At 37.6% G+C, this 21,351-nt stretch overlaps 2 protein-coding genes across 3 annotated transcripts; one reads left to right on the top strand and one right to left on the bottom strand.

Annotated features, from left to right (window-relative positions):
• The first annotated feature begins 3,099 nt into the window (after window positions 1-3,099).
• LOC121648178 (monoacylglycerol lipase ABHD2-like) lies at window positions 3,100-13,683 on the top strand. 2 transcript variants are annotated; one of them, XM_041998153.1, is made up of 11 exons: window positions 3,100-3,361; window positions 3,685-3,779; window positions 4,045-4,312; window positions 5,348-5,523; window positions 5,806-5,973; window positions 6,085-6,268; window positions 6,454-6,546; window positions 6,713-6,814; window positions 6,899-6,968; window positions 7,185-7,269; window positions 11,985-13,683. In XM_041998153.1, exons 3-11 carry the CDS (start codon window positions 4,101-4,103, stop codon window positions 12,164-12,166), a joined length of 1,272 nt encoding a protein of 423 aa, XP_041854087.1. In that variant the 5' UTR covers window positions 3,100-3,361; window positions 3,685-3,779; window positions 4,045-4,100; the 3' UTR covers window positions 12,167-13,683. The 2 variants fall into 2 exon arrangements, with proteins under 2 accessions (XP_041854087.1, XP_041854085.1); XM_041998151.1 differs by having other exon boundaries at window positions 4,042-4,312.
• A 460-nt stretch (window positions 13,684-14,143) lies between these two features.
• On the bottom strand, window positions 14,144-20,653 carry rlbp1b (retinaldehyde binding protein 1b). The gene is made up of 8 exons (XM_041998155.1): window positions 20,492-20,653; window positions 19,826-19,869; window positions 17,502-17,630; window positions 16,312-16,516; window positions 15,962-16,140; window positions 15,685-15,843; window positions 15,455-15,565; window positions 14,144-15,208 (listed from the first exon to the last, which is right to left on the bottom strand). Exons 2-8 carry the CDS (start codon window positions 19,835-19,837, stop codon window positions 15,080-15,082), a joined length of 924 nt encoding a protein of 307 aa, XP_041854089.1. The 5' UTR covers window positions 19,838-19,869; window positions 20,492-20,653; the 3' UTR covers window positions 14,144-15,079.
• Between the last annotated feature and the right edge of the window lie 698 nt (window positions 20,654-21,351).

Below are 21,351 nucleotides of genomic sequence, written 5' to 3'. Positions count from 1 at the left end.
GTCTTGCCTCCCTAGGGTTTTGTTTTTATCAGTTTAGTTTTTGTTATTAAAACCTTGTTCCTGCACTAGTATGCCTCTCGCCTCGTAAGCCTGCATTTGGGTCCACATCTCATCCACGCCACAGTCCTGACAATTTGTGAAATTTTACAATTACGCATGCTAAGGACAGTGGTGTATCCTGGAATTTTTAATGGGGTGTTGCTAAGATAAGTCACAAATTATTGTGGGGTGGCCAATCAATAAATAGCCCTAACAACAATGTCCTGATAGTGGGCCTGCCTACCACTTCATATATAGAAGTTCTTAAAGGCATGTTCACACCAGCCTTTTTCATTTGAATCCTAGTCTGTTTGCTTGGAAAATCTGCTTTATTTGGGGAATTGTGAGTAAACAAAGTGATTTTTATCAAACAGGCTGCATTTTTTTTCAATAAGCTTCTGCAATGTTACAAGATTTATTTCTATCCAGCTTTTCACCAAGATTTTGTATTGATGGGAGAGTTCAACCACTGTGCAAAGCCTTCTCCAGCCCTTCCCAAAGATTCTCAATGGGGTTCAAGTCTGGACTCTGTGGTGGCCAAGCCAAGTGTAAAAATGTCTCATGCTCCCTAAACCATCTGTCACAGTTTAAGCCTGATGAATCCTGTCATTGTCATCTTGGAATATGCTCATGCCATCAGGGAAGAAAAACATCCATTGATAGAAAAACCTGGTCATTCAGTATATTCAGGTAGTCAGCTGACCTCATTTTTTGGGCACATAATGTTGCTGAACCTAGACCTGACCAACTGCAGCAACTACAGATCATAGCACTGCTTCCTGCTTGTACAGTAGACAGAAGGCATGATGGATGAATCACTTCATCTGCCTCTCTTCTTATCTTGATCTTATCTCAAGAATCTTAGCTTTCCAATGGTGTATAACATGTGTAGGTACTTGGAAGGAAGGCAGGATAAAATACATATCTATTTGTCATGTCCCGCCCTCGGGATGTCTGGTACCAACAGGTTAATGACAAAAATTAATTTCCTGAAAATGCTTTTAAAAAAATGCAACAAATTCGATAGAGAAAAGCAATAGTGTTTTTGCCTGTTTTTTTAGTTAAAGGAAGAAGAAGAGTGTGTGTCAATGAAACCATAAGTACAGATCTGGAAGGTTTGACATTTATCAGGGTTTAGATGTGGTGAGACACAATGGCAAAGAGTCCTCTGATGTTCCTCTATACTCTGGCAAAGCCTCTTCACATGATTGACCTTTGCAAAGTCTGAGCCAGAGAATGAAGTTATATATCACAAGATGATGGTGAAACGGAACTTCAATGAGACAGCAGCCTGTTTGATCCTAATCCTCAATCCAGAGCGTAGCATAATCCTGTAAACTCCAAACCAGGAGAACATGTGGTATTCATGAAAGAAAACACTCCTGAAGTAATATGGCAGCAAAATCATAAATGTTTAACATGTGTGTCGGTAAAGTTTCTCTTCTGTCTCACACATAGAAATTAGATTATTCCACCCAAGCCTTTTTCACTTCTGTCTTCCATTTAAAAAGAGGAATGAGCATTTTTCCAAAAAGCATATCCAGTGAATTGAAAGTGAAGATATGAGAATTTACAACTCAGCTGATGCTCCTTTTGACGTTCATACTTTTTACAGGTGTTTTTTCTCAGAAAGTACAACTGAAATGAGAACAGCACTCACAAGATTTGGTGGTCTTGGAACATATTTATGCTTCCTAACGAATAATCAAATGTGTATTTTTACCTTGATGAAGTTGATATCTTTCATTTTTTCTAAATTCATTAGATACCCATCCAATGTAAGTAAGTGGTGATAGATTAATCTGAACTGGGGCTTTGTTGGGCAAATGTGGGTTAAGAGCTCTAAAACAAAGTGATATGACTAAGTTTCTGATCTACAACAACATTTGCTGTTAGTGTAATATACTTCTTATAAATGGAGTACAATCGTTTTTATAATCAACTTACAAGAAACTTTTAAAAATAACATAATACAAGCTTTTACAAACATCATAGTGTATCATTGTTGAATAGCGCCATCATGTGGTTATAATATTCACGACAAGTCTGATTAACAACTGCATATTGAACTGTTACTGCTATGCCATCTATATAAATCTCTTCTAACACCACATTCGTCATTTATATTTGTTATATTGATTGAGTTTATTCTGTGGATCTGCAACCCTGTTTACAAAAGCAAAGCTGTAAAATGCATGCAACAACAGAAGACAACAGTTTGCAATCACTGGTATTTTGATGGAAATGATATATATATACAAATGTTATGCATTTTTAAGCATGTTTTAATATTGAATTTTATGGCAGCAACACATTTTTAAAAGAAAAAGTTTTTTACTTTGTCTTGGTTGGACAGTACTTTATAAGAATTTAAAAATTGATAAGACCAGCTGTTTAAAAAAAAAAAATCTTGTTCTTTCTAAACAATTCATTTTAGTTATCAACAGTTTGGGGCTTTTTCATATTCTTATCTGATGTGCTAAATGTTTTCCGTGAATGACAGGTTTGGACCTGCAGGTAGAACAATTTTACACCTGCTCTTTTACCATGAAAACATGGCGTTGTGATACATGCAGTGTATTTAATCTTTTAATTTTTATTTTATTATATTTTTCATTTAATTTAATAAACCAAAACTATTATTTAAAATGAATCATAAAATCTTCCAATTTAAATGAAAAGGAGGAGAAGGAAAAAAATATTATGTAATCTGCCTTTTTTTCACAGTCATCAGCAAGATATGTATACATTGAAGGAAGCAACTTTTTATGATCTTGTTGCACCTGCAGCTTTTGTAGATTTGTTGGTGGTTAACTATTTAGAAGCATTTTCAAGTATTTACTGTCAATGAGTGAACACATCTTTGACATTAGTGTTCTGCAATGAGAGGGCGAGGGCGTCTGTCTGACCTCAGAGTGGGAAGGGCAGTTACTGTAAATTAAGGTTTGGTTAAATAGGAAGTCTGCTGTTTGTAGTGTTGCCTTCTAACTGTGGATTTTATGGTTGGATTACACAAACGCCAGTACAAAGGAGTGGAGAAGTTAATTTGAACACGAATGAATATATAAATTTACAAATTAGATACAGTTGATGTAAACAAAATATTTAAAAAAATACTTCAAATGAGCTTTTGAAAAAACACTTTTTCTTATTGTTAATATTTACGCTCTAGACACCCGAAATCGGAGCTTTGTAAAGGTTCCTGAAGGCATCTTGAGTTCGCGGCTGGTCAGTCAGCTTCTCCGCCGTAAACAGCCGGCATTGAGACAGAGCCCAAGTAGGTGTGGATTCAGCAGATCCGCGACGAACTTTTTAAAACATGGTAAGCCAGGAAGTATCCTCCTTTCTGTACTTTCTAGAAATATAAATGTAATTGCGGTAACGTACATGTATTGTTGAGTCGACGTCTGTGTTTGTTGAAGCCTCCCTCTTCACTTCGGACCCCTGCTGAAGCAGTTTTACCTGGAAGACAACAAAAAGGAACTTGTTTTTGCTAATTTAAGCTAGCTGGAGCAGAACTGTTAGTTCTATTATTATCTTGTGCTAGACTTGTGTCAGGACTATTTAACAACAAATGACCCATCGTTTTTGTGCTTAGAATCTTTTTCATTTTTATCTTCCCTTTTTTTCCTCTTTTTTTTCCAGGTACTTGTTACATAATCGTTTTAAACTTGACTGAAAGCTGAGTGGTTTTCAGCTCTGAGTGCGCACAGACACTATTTTCTTCCGTTTCAGACAAGGTGAGTAACTGTTAAAGAGTCGGCTATCACGGGTGGTTAATACTGTCATGTAAATCCCCCAGAACAAGTTCCTCATAATAAGTTGCTCATTAACTGGATCAGGACTTTGGATTGAAGAAAATACCTAGCATTTTATGCTGTGAACCTGAAACTTTTAAAGCTTGTGTTAGGAAGAGTTCACACAACACTGTACATATGTTTATTTAGTCTTTCTTTCTTTCTTTTTTCTTTCTTGATTTGTTTCTTTCTTTTGTTTTGCCAGCAGTACCTCCGCCCTTCCTGTTTTATTGTGCACACAGCAGGACTTTTAACATACCTACAATGACAATCTTCGAGGACAGTGGTGTGCACACCTTTGGTCCTGAACTGCCAGCTATGTTTGATGGCATGAAGCTGGCAGCAGTAGCTGCTGTCCTGTACATCATTGTCCGATGCCTGAACCTGAAGAGTTCGATAGCTCTGCCAGAAATCATCTACCAGGACACGCCGCTCAGCCGGTACCTGCTCAAGTCTTGCCCAATGATGACTAGAGAGTGAGTTTTACAGCTTTATTTATCTGCTCTATCTTAGATTTAGACATATGGATGGGCAACACAGTTTTTGCACAGGGGGGACTCACTCTTGTGAGAGGTTTCTACTAATAAAGGTGACATTTTTCTGTTTGCAAAGGTTTCTACTAAGGGCTTCTACAAAAAAGAAACTGGACCTTTATCCATGCAAGACTGTGGTGTCAAAGTTGTGTATGATAAATCTGTTTAGTAGTTATGAGGCTTTAAGAAAACTTTATATCATCTCCAATAGAAGGGTGATAAAAATCAGTGTTGTCATGGTAACTGGAAGTGAAAATGTCAAGGTGAACTGTGATACATACATTGAGAATGTTGTTAAGAAAAATGTTAGATTATATAATAGTATGAAATACCTGAATGTGATCTAATTAGTAAAACTTCCTTAAAAGTAAACGATTACAAAAGTACAAACCGCCTAAGGAGATACACTTAAACTTTAGTAAGTAGTCAGTTTGGTGAAACAGAACCAAAGATATGTCACACGCTAGAGATTCAGGTGGGTCATGTCAGCAGCAGCTAGTAAAGCATCAAGCTGCTCACCTCCAGCAAATCTGGTCTGCAGGTTTTCACTTCATCACAAACCTGCTGTCCCTTTCATTTATGTGCTGTGGAATATGTCTGATAAAAGTAGTAAAATTTAATGCTTTGTGCCAGATAACTGCTTATGAACATGTATTTTCAACACATTGACATTAATATTCATGTTGTGAGCTTTAAGTGATTCTAGTATTTTTACCATTTACCATAGATTATACTGTTTCACTGGAATCTTTTAATTTGATGGGCTTAAATCATTAACTACAAATAAGGAGCCATCTCTGGTGTCTGGGCTAGCCAGTAAAAAGGCCAGCAGTCCTATAGATTTGTTTGCCTCCTCTTGTTGTTGAAGTATGCATGCCTGTTTGTGAGCTGATAATCTCTGCTCAGACTCTATTAAAACATCATCAGGGTTGCAATTACAGCTGAGTTATATAATATGGAGTCTGACCTTCTCCTCAGATACATTCCTCCCTTGCTTTGGGGGAAGAGTGGTCATTTCCAAACGGCACTGTATGGAAAGATGGGACGGATCAACACTCCAACACCCTGCGGGGTTCGCATGTTCCTCCCAATGCAGGATGGAGCCACAGCAACCTTTGACCTATTTGAAGCTCTCGGGGACCACAGCACAGGAGGTCAGTGGCAAATATTTCTTCTGTTATTGCCACACATTGTATGTTTCTTCATCTCTTTCTGCATGAGTTTTATGTGCTTGCTTGGATCATGTGTACATCAGCCTCAAGAATGCACAAGCAGAATGAACTCTAATGAACTCCCACGAGGGAAGATGCCATGCATTACAGCTGCCAATTAAATCATCACACATTCACAATATCCTCTTTGCACTCACTCATGACTCCACTTTATGTTTTTCTGCATGTGTTCCCACTTTCTTTATGTGTTTATGTATATATCAGATGACGTTACCATGGTAATCTGCCCTGGGATTGGTAACCATAGTGAGAAGAACTACATTCGGACCTTTGTGGATTACTCCCAGCGGCAGGGTTACCGCTGCGCTGTCCTCAACCACCTGGGAGCTCTGCCTAACGTGGAGCTCACCTCACCACGCATGTTCACCTACGGTAAGCAGAGAATACGCGTTCATTTTTAAATTGCTCACTTAAACTAATTAGTAAATCTAATCAGGCCAAATAAAAGTCTCACATTTTATAAATGATGTCTGTTACATTCAGGTTGTACGTGGGAGTTTGGGGCCATGGTGGGTTATATCAAACGTGCTTTTCCTGATACAATGCTAGTGGTTGTTGGCTTCAGTCTGGGAGGAAACATCGTCTGTAAGTTCCTGGGAGAAAACCGATTCAACCAGGACAGAGTGCTGTGCTGTGTCAGTGTTTGTCAGGGATACAGTGCCCTCAGGTTGGTAGACAACACAAACAAATTAACTGAACTGAGATTTGATGCTGTGGAGTTGTTTTTATTTTTTTATTTAATATAGTGGATTAGTAAATCCACTTTTTATGTTATTAAATAACAAATTTAAAACTTTTTTTTGTTTAGATTATTTTCCTTTTATCGTCTAGTTTATGTGCTTGTGTGTTCAGGGCTCAAGAAACATTCCTTCAGTGGGACCAGTGTCGGAGACTTTACAACTTTGTGCTGGCTGACAACATGAAGAAGCTCATCCTGTCACACAGGTGAAGAAACAATATTTTCAGTCATACAAGACTAATACTGAAAGATTTGACAAAATGCATTACTTCCCTCAGCCATGATTTGAATTTTGTGCTTCTTTTGTAGAGGCTCTGAAAGAGGATTTGGCCTCATGCCCTAATTTGTCTGAATGCTGATGTTGTTCTACAGGGGCAGCTTGTTGGGCATGACCTCCAGCAACTTTGACCACGCAGACCTGAACAGATTGTATGCAGCCACATCTCTGACGCAGATTGATGACATTATCATGAGGTAAAATGCTGCAATTTGAATGTGCAGTGTACTACTCCAAATTTTATGTCTAACACTGATGTTATCACATAATTTGCACTGCAGAAAATTCCATGGTTATGGTTCCCTGAGGGAATACTATGAGAAGGAGAGTTGTGTCCACTACATCCACAAAGTGAGCAATGACTACTAATATTACCACTACTATAGTTGCCATTTATGCTTTTACTACTAAAGCAAACACTAAATTAAATTTTAATATCTTAATTAAATTGACTACTACTGTTCTTGTTAATGAGTTCTCAGACAGCAATCCTACGAAATGTTTAAATGAATACTACTAAATTTGACAGTGTAAAATTTACAAACTGAGCCAAAGTTTTACTTTCAGATCTCTGTACCCCTCCTCCTGGTAAACTCCTCAGATGATCCACTAGTACATCAGTCACTTCTGGCTATTCCTCGCACACTTGCAGGTTGGTGGTTAATTCCAAAATAAACCATAAGGTTGGTATGCAGTATGGAAAAAATAGTGTGAATTTTGGTTTTAATTTTTTTTTTTTCAAATATGGAAAAAAAAGGGTATGCTGGGTGGAAAAATATTCCTATTTCTGAATTTCTTTCCCTTTTTAGTTTGTAAATAGGAAATTCTGAGCTTCACAAAATTGTATAAAGGCTTAGTTTTTTATTTTTAATTTTTGGGGCGCGTAGTCAAAGAAAGATGAGCTCAATAAAGGCAAAAGTGTGGATGAACATATGTTCACCGACACAAAGCTGCCTCGATGTCTTTGCATCACAGGCTGACAAACAGCGCTGTCTCAAATTCTGCATCCAAACATCCGTGATCAGAGCTTTTTGAAAGAGCAAGTGACAATATTTAAGAGGTGTATATGTAAACATTACAAAAATGCCACCATTAAACTTTTCTGAGCATTTGAATTATGTTGCACGTCAGAACAGTACATTTTGTAGCTGACATCCATTTCCATTTCCATGGATATGGTGAACAAGACTGCACAGATGCCTTTAAATCATAATAAATATGTATTTTTTTTAATGAAAAGACTAAAGATATGAGGGAAACAATAAGATAATATTACTTGTATTTAAGTATGATAAGACAAGACAGAATAGGAAGCACCAATTAATCATTTTTGGAATGATATTTTTTACCTTTGTTGTTGCTGCAGCTGGGTTTAAATGAGCTGCAATCCATTGGAAATGATTATCATTGTATTTCCTGATAAATATTCACCTTTACTCAGATTAGGGCTGATATGACATCATATTTCCATGATATAATTTTTGTAGTCAAACAAGTGTGTCCTAATGATATCAATGTCTTATTGTTTATTATTGTATATTGTCTATTTCTTCCTTTTTTTTTCTTTTGTCAAATAAATTTTGAGATCTGTAACCATACCTGAACAAAACCAATGTAAAATAGTCCAGTGATTTTTTTCACAATATTATGTTATTTATATGGTTTTAACATATCAATATTTTAAATATCACTCTTATTGTCAATATTGTAATAACACAGATGACAAATATGGTCTGAAAAAAATCAACAGAAGTGTAGAGACCTAACATTTTAGCCTGGGAAAGTACGGATGTATGGTTCATGGAATATATGCAGGAATCCTGCTTTCAAGCATGAAAGTCGCTGCTTTTACCGGATGTGGGTAGGACAGTAGCTGCGTTAGTCACTCAGTTATGCATATCTTGTTTGCTTTTTCAGAAACAATGACTTGAACTGCAGAACATTTCCCACAGCAGCTCTACATTGAAAAGCTTAGCGTAAATGAACCTGCTGTCCTTCCTCTAGGGCAAGACAGTGTTGATAACGTCTTGTCGCAGTTGTCTGCTCAACACTGCTCAGCCCAGATGATCCTGTTGAATTTTTCAGGGCTATGTGATATCTGCCTTGGCTTCCAGGATTTTACATACTCTCTATATATGTAGCGCAGTGTGCATGCTGACTTGTCTTGCATTAGTAGTTCGTATGCAGTGACCTCTGTGTGTGTAAATTACTGTGTAATAACTTAGAACTCAACTAGAGAAAGTCAAACTGGACCAGCACTTTAATGAAACATAGCCCCTTTTTTTCAGATTTTTTCCTCTCGCATGTTCAAAATCAAGACTTTCTAAGTAATGTGTAAAATCATAGGTCCTGGAATAGTTTGATATTTTTTCATCTGGATGACGTAATTACAGCTTGCCTGTAGCACACAGGAAGGTTATTAAGAGCCCGATGGGAAAAGCATGTGAGTAGATATTTTAAGTTCACCAATATTCAGTATTTTAGTAAAAATCTTAGAAGTAAAGATGGAGAGAAAACTGTGTCTGGCCTGAGATGGAGTGAGGGTGGTGTAGCATAACAGTGGGGAAAGGAGGGTGGTGCAGAAACCAGCCGCCTCGGCTGCTGACCTTGTGGTGAGTCACTTCTAACAATACCTCCCCGTTCAACGTAGGGGAGCTTAATTATTCATTGTCACATTGACAAGATCATGGCAGCTTTAATGAAATGGATGCAGATATCCAGAAAACACAAAATATTTCAGCTCAAGAAGTTGCATCCTCTTAGTGAGCACAGCGATCATGAAACGTGTCGGGTTTGAGCAGCTGCTGGATGTTCAGCCTGTTTCTGCCGTTCAGTGATGTGCAGAGGAGAAACCTGACGCCTTTGTTGTTGTAGAATAAGATTCTGTGTCTTTGTCAGAGTCTTTAATTGTCTCTACTCATTCATGCAGTTAGGCTCCATTCAGTAAACATTCGACCTGAAAACTTTGCAGTGTAACACTGTTTTTATGCTTCACCTTTTGAGGATGAGAACCCACTTTTACATTTGTTTCCATCCTTTTGCTGACCATAGACGTGTTATTTTTGATTGTAAAACATGTAGTAAGACACACTACATGTGCATGACTAAACTTATTTATGTGTTCAAGTCTTTGTGTTCTTTTTCCAGATCCTCTGTAACAGAAGTACAGGCAGTTTAGTTTCCTTCTGCTTCATGGTGTCCAAACTCGACCTCACAAAAGTAAATTTTGGACGTGTCCAGCTGACAGGAAATGCAGCTCCAGTTAGATTCTTTGTCTTTTGCAAACTTGATAATCAAGATTTTGTTTTACTGAGTTTTGTTTGAATTTATTTCTTAAGGAAGGCCTTAAAGACACGCTACAGATTTTCTCAGTGAGGCGCCCACTATCGACGCCTCTTGTTTTATCTCTTGCTCTGTCCTTCTCCCTCTCTCAAATAATGTGTTTGTGTGTTTCTTTGCTCAAAAAAAAAAAGTTTCATAATGCAGTTTCTCAGCCTATGGACGCTACTGGACAGCGACAGCTCCAGAAATGCACTTAAAAGATGTCACTGTGCCATCAAATGAGTCAGAATGCAGAGTTTTAAGATGGGAAAGTTACTTAGTGCTTCTTTAAAATACCATAAACCATCAATTTCCAAAAGCATTTGATTAAATTATCAGTGGTATCAGTATCAGGGGTCAGTTGCAACTGATGCATTGCTGTCTGATGAAAAACATATATCTCCAAAATTCTTTTTTTACAGGAATATGAAAAAACAGTTTTTGTTTACAAACTTATGACATCCAATGGAGATATGTCTTAAATAGACGGCCTCATAAAACGTCCTCCTATTGGTGATAAAAATATCCAAGGCATCAGTTGATAGGGAAGAATGTGAACATGCCATTAACTGTAAAATGTCAAAAGTGGACATACGTGGTTTCCATTGGACAGCGACGAAATGTGTTTACCATCTTGCTGGTTAAATTTATTGTCTGTAGACCTTTACTTTATCTTTCAGGTCATTGTAAACGTTTAGCTTCAATATGTAATACGTTTCAGCAAGCAGCTGTTTTGACATAAAAAAGTTCAACAATAACACACCTTTCTGTCAGCAGAAGCAGTTTTTCAAGCTGCTGAAATTTGTTTTATAGCTAGAAAAGCAAAGAAAATTGTAGCTTCTGTTGAGTAAAAGTCACATGATCTCATCAGGGTTGTACTGCTATAGTCCCGTAAGTGTAATACATGTACAGTCATGGAATGATTGATATAGCCTTTAACCTGGCTGCATTTTTTCGTGCCAGCCTCAGGCAGATCAGTGGCTCTGGTCTTGTATTTTGTAACGGCGGCATTGTGCAAACATGTGAGACAGATTTCAGTCTGTGCTTCTTTTACAGCTGCAGACCACATAATTCTTAGTTGTGGTCAGAACGTTAGTCAGCTCATTTTTAGGGAGTTACAGCTGCTTAACCTGGGGCAAAGTAAGGTTTTTTTCCTTTGTATGTCAGTGAGGCAGAGTGGGAGAAATGACTCTTCTATTTCTTAGATTTGTTTTAGCTCAGATTTGAACTTTGAAAGAATGATGTGCTTTTACATTTTTCAAGTTTACAATATTTACCAATTGATAAATTTTCATGTTTTGTGTGAGTGTGTATATATATATATATATATATATATATAGATATATATAGATATATATATATATATAATTAGGGCTGGGCAATATGGCCTAAAAATAAAATCCGATTTCCAATTTTAATCGATTTTTTTCTTTTCTTTTACAAAACATAAATAAACTTATTAAAAACATTTATTTGTTTATATAAATGAATGCCAGCAAAAATTAAGCATATAATGTCATAGCTTTTCCACCATATAAACGACTTCATATCTTACATAGAAATATGCAACACAATGCATCCGTGATCTCTTTCCATCTGGATCCTTATCATACAGGATCAACTGCAGAAATAATTCCCCTGATGAAGGTTGTCTCTTAACTAGGGTTTGTGGGCTAAAGTTGACTTCTGCATCTCATAGAGAGCAGCATTTCTCACTGCAGTTAAACACACAGCTAAATCCCAGGCGTGAGTGAAGGGTCACTTCTGTCAGACAAACACTGTTCTGGTGTGGAGGGAGGGCTAAGTCTGCTGCTAACTAACTATGGAAAAAAATCCCGATTTTCATAAAAATAAATCTCCAGAAATGGAAAATTTGATTTATCGATTTTATCGATTAATCGCCCAGACCTACTATATATCTATATATATCTATATCTTTGTTGCTGTGAGGCCACAGTGCTAAGATAAAAATGCCTTGTCTGTATGAAAGCAGTTTGGTGAACTAAAACTTTTCATTCTTGTTTTTCTAACTATTTTACTTTTCAGAGAAGATGCCCAATGTGATATTTGTCCTCACCCAGCACGGAGGCCACATGGGCTTCTTTGAAGGAGCCGTGCTGTTCCCGCAGCCCCTCACCTGGATGGACAAGGTCATTGTTGAATACACGGATGCCATCTGCCACTGGGAGAAGAAGGGGAGCCCCGACCAGGACACGGACTCTTCTTGACAAAGCACGGGAATGAAGCTCAGTGGGTAATGCATACATACAACAAACTCCCAAAGACAAAACAAGGAGATTCTCAAACCCAGCTCTGCATTTCTGCTCAACATCAGCACTAACAAACTCACAGTTCAGTCTTTCTGGAAATACTGAACTGTTTCTTCATCTTTTTTCACTTGACCGCCACTGTAACAGCAATCAAACCCTGTGCTGCTTTTTGTCAGTGTTTGGTGTAGCTGAGAGGTGAAATTCAACTACACTGTAAAGATTACCTTTTACTTTCAGACTATTTTTATACGCACAATTACTACTCAAAACATTCCTTAAAAATACTCATTCCGATTGGTTGATAAATCCTCAAGTATTAATAAATCAGTTTACACACAAGTAAGACAGTAAAGCACAAGAGAAAATCAAAGTGCCTTCTATAAATGAGGTAAACTAAGATTTCTGATGCAGCTGTTGTGCTGAGTAGCTGAACAAGTTGTTGTTAGGACTGTTTTCAGATATCTCAATTCCTTAATATGATATGTTTGAAGAGAATGTGGCTGCTTATTGCAGGATAAATCTGATAAGATATTATATTTTGCACAGTGGATCATCAGGATGTGTTGCTGTCCTAAAAAAAAAAAAAAAAGAAGTCCAAGGTTTTTCTGCTTTTTTTTTGTTGTTGTTGTTTTTTTTACATATTTAAAGAGGTTGAGTAATTCTTAAAACTATACAGGCACTTTATACAAACTTGCTGTAACCTGGTAATTCCAACATTGCACTGCTTTGTGTAAACTTGTACAATTCCATTATTTACTTCATAGGACTTTAAAAAACGTTGTATGTTGGTTTTCATTGTCATGTCTATCGGGGGAAGATGAAGAGGTCGGGTGGTTTGGTTTTTTTAAATGCAGCTGGGTTATTACTGCTGCAGAAAATACCCTGCAACAAGGCAAAAAAATATATAAATTATAAAATAAAGATGGAAAAGAATGTATGTAAATATTACGTCTATAAGACGTAAGCAAAGCTTTTATGTCGTCCATAATTGTGAAATTTTAAAAGTTTTTTTTAGGTGTATTTTCAGTTGTTATACACATAAAGCTCTGGGGTTCCTCATAAAATTGTGCTTTTCAATGAAAAAAAGTACTAATGAACAAATCAAACATGAAACAAAACAGGTGCGAAAATTGTATTTTCTCCTTCTGTAAATTCTTGTTATGTCTTTCGTCGATATTCATCAGTTTCCATTGTAGATGCAGTAAACTACAACCAGTGCCTACAATTCCACACAATTTCAATTTGTTTACATTTCTGAATAATCAACTTTTAAAACAACACAACTTCTATCTGCATATCTTAAATTCACCACTTTGTATGTGCAATATGTCCCGTTTCGTTTTTGCAATTTATTGGATTTATCTTTTTGTAACATGCATCAGCATGTTTTTTTAAGCATATGTTTTTTGTTGTTTTGCAATGATATAAAGAGCAATGACTGAACTAATACGTTAATAAAGTTTTCTACAAGTGTGCTTATATTTATTTAAACATTTGTAGTGGAATAAAAATCACCAAACTTTGTATTTATATACAGTTTATTGTACATTTATAGACATTATTGGTGCACTAGATAGCACAGTGGGTCAAACTTGGTTATATTCATACTAAGAATAATCTAAAAGAAAACACACCCACATAAACACACACACGAGACAGGCACTTGTTGAAATATCAGCCTTGTATTTGAAGTGAAGACGGGGATCAGTGTGGACGCTGGGGCCTGCCAGTGGTAAAAACAAGCTGTGTGGATACACTCAAGCTCAAACGAAGCACAATTTAACAGGAGTGAGACAGATCGCTTGTTAAGAATAATTATTACTAGTTATATGTCTTTAAGAGAAGTACTGAGTATGTTCTGAAACAGATTTTTAGACTAAATGCTACCTCCTGAGCAGCTGCTCGTTTCCACTCGTCTCGTATGTAAAACAACTTGCAAAATCTTGAAAGCTGCTTAAGATAAATCACCACAGTGAACATTCAGATATCTGAACTTTTTATTAAGTTATTTCACAGTAACTCATTTATGAGCACACTTTGTGCAAACTCTTCTCAGCTGGAAGCTTTTCAGGAAGCTCGGTTCATTTTCAGATCAGTGAGTTAAATAATGCAATTTTCTTTTGTTTTTCTGGTCTGAACATTTTCATTGTGCATAAAAAAAAAGTAGAGGACCAAAATGTTCACAGTGACAAATGACCATTTGTTTAGACTAGATTTAAGACTAAGGAGGGATTTCTATACTATATTGGTATAAAGGTAAATCATTGGCTTCTTGGGTGATACCTTTGGTGAAACCAGTCTAAAAACCTATTTAAAAAACAGTCAGTAAGTACATGAAGTGTCTGCAGCTTTGATTCTTAAACCAAGGTTGTCTAAACTGAGTCCTCGTGGGCCGCTGTCCTCCTGTTTTAGTTGTCATGTTACACACATGATTCAAATTAAATAGATCTCCTCAACAGCCTGTTAATAACCAGATCATTTGAGCCAGATGAAGCAGGGATGCATTGAAAAGCTGCATGGCATTTAACCTCGAGGACTGGATTTGGACTACTGTGGTCTGGACCTTAAGATTTTTAAATGGTAATTGATGTTAGAAATAAGAAACGTAAGTTGTAAAGTGTCTGCTGAAGGGCTTATATAGTACGTGATGCACAGCAGAGTGAAATGCTGATAACAAATCTTAAATGATCTTACTCCTGTATGTCTGTGCTTTATTGGAACCACCAGAAAATATCTTTTTTTTTTTTTTTACTTCTCTCATGCCTTTCAAAACATCTGTTCCTACAACCACATAGTTATATTGGACTTTGATTCTCCACAGTCTATAGGGGTTTTTAATACATAAAGGCTCTCAGCCTTCTCTGAGGATGTTTAGTCAAACAGCTTGGCAGCTGTTGCCTTGCCATCATACTTGGAGCCTTTCCCGTCAAACTCAGAGGGAAGGATGTCGGCGTCAAACTCCTTGTAATAGTTTTCCAGCTCATCTCCATGGACGAACACCTGAAACAAGGACAGCAGCTGTTAGTGAGGTTTGAGGCTGTGGGTTTTTTTCCAGTGTAAGTCATAATTTAATTCACTAGGTATTTACAGCACATAAAAACTCAGCTTTTTTTCTAAGACGTTTTGGAGCAGCAGTAGTCAAAGTTTCTTCATTAGACCCCTTGTTTCTATTTTAATATCTCTTTATATGATTTGAAACCATCATTCCTCTATGTCATTGTTTTCCCAATTATTAATCAGACTCACTCGTTCTAGCAGCTTGCTCTTCATGAGTGGTTTGACCACGTTGTAGGTGGTGGTGAAGTACCAGGGCTGATGGATAAAGTGCACAGCTTTAAAACGAGCAGGGAAAGAGTCCTGGTGGAACACAAAGAGCAACAGGCATTTGTCTACAATCCTCTGAGAGTCTTCATTTACTGCTCCACTGATCTATTAGGATCTAGGTTCAGCTCAAGTTTTAGATTGACTTTTCCCACCTGCAACATGTCAACCATCTTTTTGAGCTCAGTTGGTTTGATTCCAGATGCTTGCTGCATGGTGAAACCTTTGAAGTTTTCAATGATGCAGAACCCATTGATCTGAGTTTCCTCATTCTCCAGGAGCTTCTCCAGGATCACACAATAGGCACGTAAAATCTGAAGACATATAAACATTCACTTATTCTTTACGTTGTATTAAACCTCTATCTTCTGATACCTGATCAAAGATAGAAAAATGGCAAAAACGTCTTAGTATAAGAAGTAAAGCCTGTACCTCATCAAAAGTGATCTCCTCGTAGTCCCAGTTTTCGATGTTGAAGAGCAGAACCACACGGCCGTATTTGTCTCTGCTGTGCAGGATGCCGGGATAGCCGGCCTCGATGGTGCTGCGTACGGCCTCTGGAGTCAGATTCTCAAACAGCTCGGGATAATCCTTCCTGAAGCGCACATATCCTGGATGGAGACGCAGGAGAACCATTTGACTACCAGTAAACACTTCAGCACTGCAACTGAGGGACCTTATGATTGTATAACGACAAAATTGTTTACATTGACAACATGTGTATATTATTATATAGAAAACACTGTCAGTAAATTCATTTTCAGACGGTCATCTTGACTTACCCTTCATAAGATCAAAGGCTCTGGGCACGTCGTACTTTCTGGCACGGATGAAGCGAACTAGCAAACTGTCTGGTTTCTCCCCAAAGGTGTCCTGCACCCCCTTGGCCAGATCATCTCCTGCATCTGCCTTCTCCTTGATGATTCCTCTTAGCTCCTTCACTGCAGACACCCTCTTCTCATCTGTCTCGTTCAACTCATCCTTGGCCTGTAGGGGAAGCCAGAACAGACAATTATGTGTATGTTTAGTTAGATGTTTTACATTATTTAATATTGATTGTTTTTTATTAAAAAGGTTCAGTAAGTGGACTTCTGTTTGAATATGCTATATACATACAGTATTAATGATATTTAAACCTTTACTGAACTTATGGAAAAATAATGTACCTAGGAGCTAACTTCGTCATTTTTTAATAATAAGCTAACTTTATTTGTTTTTCTACCTTAAAGAAACATTGTGTAAGACGACATCTAGTGTTAAAGATGGGCATAGAAATGACTTCAAATGCCAAGCACAGTCGTGAATGGACGGTAGCCGTTGATGGCCTAAATTCTTCCAGACATAAACATGTTTTCATGTGTAAGTGGATCCAGTGGCCTCTGATGCAGCGATGACTGTACTACAGGTGTCTAGTGTTACTTATCCCAAAAGGTGCTCTAGCATCCATCAAACAAAGCCGGTACTGCAGCTCAGAGGGTTCTCACTGTACACACACAGTTGTTTGAATATTCAGAGACACCATAGGAAAAATGGTGGTATCAATATGACGGCTGCCATGTATGTAGACCCACCGTAAGTAATTAGTGGCTCATTGTAAGAGGATAAAAACAGAACAGTTATTTTAGTAAAGTGAGTTTACACCAATAGAAACACTTTTAATTTTATATTACATTTTTCTTTGATGTAATTACACACTGCAGCTTTAGGTGTTGTATTTTGACGTTTGCCACTCTTTATGTTGTTTCCAGGGATTTTTTTTTTTCATAAGGATTGTAATTGCAATAATCTGGGGAGATTATGCTATTTTATATATGGACAGGTGGATGTACTTTCAAGTGACAAAGCAAAGGGTTTTTGGCCTGCAAGGAAAGCAGTTCATTTGTCTGTTGAACTGTTTTATTTCTTGAGTTGACTGGGGAGTAATTTGATAGTATTAACATCCTTTCTGTTTCAGTGGAAAAATCAGATCTACCTTCTGCCTGGTGTGATCTGGCACGTTGGCACATGGTCCAAACACTGGCCCGTGGTCCTTGACAGTGAGACGTTCCAGCTTGGCCCTAAGAGCTTGCTCCTCCTCCGACACCATACGGTAAGTTCCACTCTGAGGAGTGACAAGACAGTTATACAGATAGTCGTCGTTTGGACTGAAAAATGGAAAAGTATAAAACAAAGATGATCAAAACCATAGCTGCTTTAGTCTTATATTAAGCATTTGGATGTAAATTCAGAAGATCTTTTAGGAGTTAAAATGGTAACTTTAATTAAAATTAAATTTGTAAGGCATTTTTTATACCAAAAGCAGCACAAGTGCTTTACATAAAAATAAAAGCAACAATTTTGCAGCATAGAGGGAAAAAAAACACCCTTCACACACACTTGATCCAACTCTCTCTCTTTCACACACTACATATATACCTTTACCTCTCTTTGCACAAACATAAAATCTAAGTCTTAGTTTGTCAGTTTAACTGAATATTAAAATAAAAATATAAACAAAAATAAATATCTGGGTTGACATTGCTGTGAGAAAACAATATCTTTGGGGATCCATTCACAATTGGATCTAGCCTATCCATGACTACAGAGGCCCCCACCACAGGAACTACTCGGATCAGGGCTGGCCAGGGTCTGCACCATGGCCCCCCAACCACGCAGACAAGGACAATCCCCATGGCAACAACCCTGCTAACCAAGCATGCAAAGCTCCCTGCATGGAGGACCCCCATGAGGAAACCACTAGAGTTAAAAATGTAGTGAATTCCACAGCTGGGGGGCCAAGTGGCTGAATGCTCTCCCCCTTACTGTGCTCAGCGCCAGAAAGGTGGTAGTAATGCATAGATGTAATTTATTTGCCTTAATGCGAACAGAATTTAAATGGTGGCAAGTTAAAAACACATGAAAATTGTGTTTAGGTCTGAAAAAAGTTTCTGTTGAATAGAGGTTATCGGGAGGGAAAAGTAAACTTTCTGATGCTTTGTGCAACGTAGTTCAAAATCTTTAAGTCCCAGTACTTTTGCAGCTGAGGTTCCGTTGACACAAACTTAAATTCCTTCATTTTGATATATAATTTGTGTATGTACAGGGAAAACTGTGTGTGAGACACACTTGTTTGAGAGAACGTTTAGGGCCAGATTTAGAGTTAATGCAAGAGTGGAGCGAACTGTGGTGTGATGTCAGATTTTTCTTAAAACATAACCTGCAATTGTGTCAACACTGTAAAAGATACAAAAATGTCCTTTTATTCAGTCAAAGTTTTATCTTTCATGACGTGTTAAAGCTTTGAATGATCTTTGTAGGTGAAAGTAGGCCTGAGCTGTAAGTTTCCAAAGTAGGCTGGGTTTTTGGCTCATTTCAGCCAAATCCCATTCTTACCTATGGGAAAAAAGTTGCAGTTTTTTGCAAGTTACGTAAACACCATAAGACTTTTGTACAGCTAAAGACACAGCACAGTATTCCCAACTAAGGTGCACATTTTGATATAATTTTTGTGAGGGTAGAGATGAAGCTGCAGGTGTAGTGAGACAAAAAAAAAGAAAAAAAGAAAAATGAAAAAGCTATAATATAACGAAATTTATCATTTGTGTAGCTGAAACCTTCTTCTACTGGCGGAGAAACATGAACCAGTAAAATTACACAAGTTCAAAGGCATGTAATCATTTCTGTGGAAAAAAAGGAAGACAAACTTAAAAAAAAAAAAAAAACTTCAAATAAAACTTCCTGGTTTACACACCCCCAGCCCTGTGCATGACACTGATACAACAGTTTGCCCTGCACCTTTCCTGTAGTGAGAAGTCATGCCAAAACAACTCTGTCCTATGAGAAACCTTTAAGGTTCTCAAAGCTTTGTTTAAAAGCTAAACGTCTTTGCATGTCAGTATAATTCTTTCACAGGACTTGGTCGTCCTGTTCGAGCTTTACAACATTTCTAATACACGAGTCAGAGTGCTGCTCGCCAGTTGCAGGGCCATAATCAATAGGCCTCTGTGTTTGGTTAATCTTCCTCACGAGTCCAGTAAAGCCTGTAAATACATAGTAAAGACTGCTTGTGGGTCTGAGGCAAGTTTTAGAGATTAGCAGCTAAGGCTACTGTAGCTGTTGATGGCAGGACTTTGGCCTTGTGAAATGTTGAGCTGCAGCTGGAGGAAGAAATTTCCTAAGGAGGAGATTGGTGGAGGATTGTTAATCAATCACAACCTTCTCCTCCTTCAATGCACCTGTTAGTGCAGACCTGTTAATATCACCTCTAATTAAACTTTTTTAACACAGTTATAACCAAGTAAAAGTGAAAGTACTTACGACTACAGCCATGCTTTCTGCTCTTCAAATCAGCTTTGGACAGCCTGAGGGGAAAAAAGGAGGAATTTGAGATTTCCAGTAAAAACAAGAACAATTGCCACACTGTACAGCATTTTAATCCCCTTCATCCCATCCTCTCTGCTCTCACAGAGTACCTTGATTATGCTATATTTGGCAGTTGCCCATTTGTAGATGATTTATCAGGAGATTTAATGCTGATGGTCTTTTGGTTTAATCATGAACAGACGCACTGCTGTCAAACTACACAGATAAATACTTAGAAATGGAATATTAAAGCTTCACTTAAATCTTAAATTATAAACAATGAAAAACTTATTTCATCAGATGGATATGTATAGTTTCATATCTACATTCTAACATCTAGAGCTGTGATAAAATTCATTCCTGTATTTTATTTTAGCATTGTTGGTCTCAGTTTAAGCTCCATGATACTAAGTACTACATAGCTGAACCTCTTAAGATGAGAGCAACAGTATTTATTTTAAGATAATCAAATACTTTTGGAGAAAAAGAATCAGAAAATGAAAGGTTTCATGCTATCACATTAAGCAACAACAGCATCCTTAGTCTAAACTGCTGACCCACAAGCTGCAGTGGGAGTAACAGAAGCTGTAAGGATGCTGAGGGGCATCGCTCAAGTCCTACCTGACGCAGACGTGAAGTAGCTGGCAAGAGTTGAAGGGCTCTGTGTGGAGCAGAGGTGGAGGGGACCTGTGATTTGTAGTGCTGGGATTAGTGGCGTCACAGCAGATTACATCCAACACATTTCTTGTTCTTTTCAATCAGCATAACAGTGGCAGTGGGTGTGGAAGGAGGGGGCCGGGGGGGGGCGGCGGGCAGTGATGGTGACATTCAGTGGCCAATGGCAAACGGCGCTCCTTTGACGAAAAGCAGGGCCTGGGCACATTTTGTATGACGTAAAGCCGAATATAGGCTTTATGTAACAGGTAGTTTAAGGTGGAGAAATTGATTACATTCCAATAGGATGTGACTGAAGTGACAAATAACTAGTCATCGTGTGGTTTCTGCAACGTGAACAAGATCAAGTAAAAGGACAGCCAGCATGATTAGAATGATGGTCCTGATATTGTCATATAATTAAGTTACAGCCTATATTATCTCAGAGTAACATTAACATTATATATATATATAAAAGAAATAAATCAGATTTGGATTTAAACTCAGGCACACTTATATCAGTAAGCATGGCCCCTAAACTACCCACAGTTCCAAGTGATCAGATTAGTTCTCATATGCATTGCATCTCGGTGCAGAGAACACAGTAACACACGTGATAGTCACCCTAATGGTTGGGCTGTAGACGGGGTGCTTTTGTACATAGATTACTATGTGTGAATACTAAAGGTAAATATGTGATAAGCCATTTTTCACAGTTTACTTCAGTTTTTGTTTAAACAGCTGAATGAGTCTGAGATGGGTATGACATAAATTATACTAGGGGCTGATTTTGATTGAAGTTAAAGTTTGTGTTGTTTTTATTAGGG

The sequence above is a fragment of the Melanotaenia boesemani genome, chromosome 10, assembly GCF_017639745.1.
Source record: "Melanotaenia boesemani isolate fMelBoe1 chromosome 10, fMelBoe1.pri, whole genome shotgun sequence".
NCBI classification, from domain to species: domain Eukaryota; kingdom Metazoa; phylum Chordata; class Actinopteri; order Atheriniformes; family Melanotaeniidae; genus Melanotaenia; species Melanotaenia boesemani.
Note: the sequence above shows the minus strand (reverse complement) of the source record. Positions and strands in the feature narration are given on the sequence as shown.

Coding starts and splice junctions, on each gene's coding strand:
- LOC121648178 (XM_041998153.1), top strand. CDS start 4,101: ATGACAATCTTCGAGGACAGTGGTGTGCACACCTTTGGTCCTGAACTG. Junction 5,974..6,084: donor ACCACGCATGTTCACCTACG/GTAAGCAGAGAA, acceptor TGTTACATTCAG/GTTGTACGTGGGAGTTTGGG. Junction 6,815..6,898: donor ATTGATGACATTATCATGAG/GTAAAATGCTGC, acceptor TTTGCACTGCAG/AAAATTCCATGGTTATGGTT.
- rlbp1b (XM_041998155.1), bottom strand. Junction 16,517..17,501: donor CAGATCACACCAGGCAGAAG/GTAGATCTGATT, acceptor CTTCCCCTACAG/GCCAAGGATGAGTTGAACGA. Junction 15,209..15,454: donor AGAGCAAGCTGCTAGAACGA/GTGAGTCTGATT, acceptor TCCTTGTTTCAG/GTGTTCGTCCATGGAGATGA.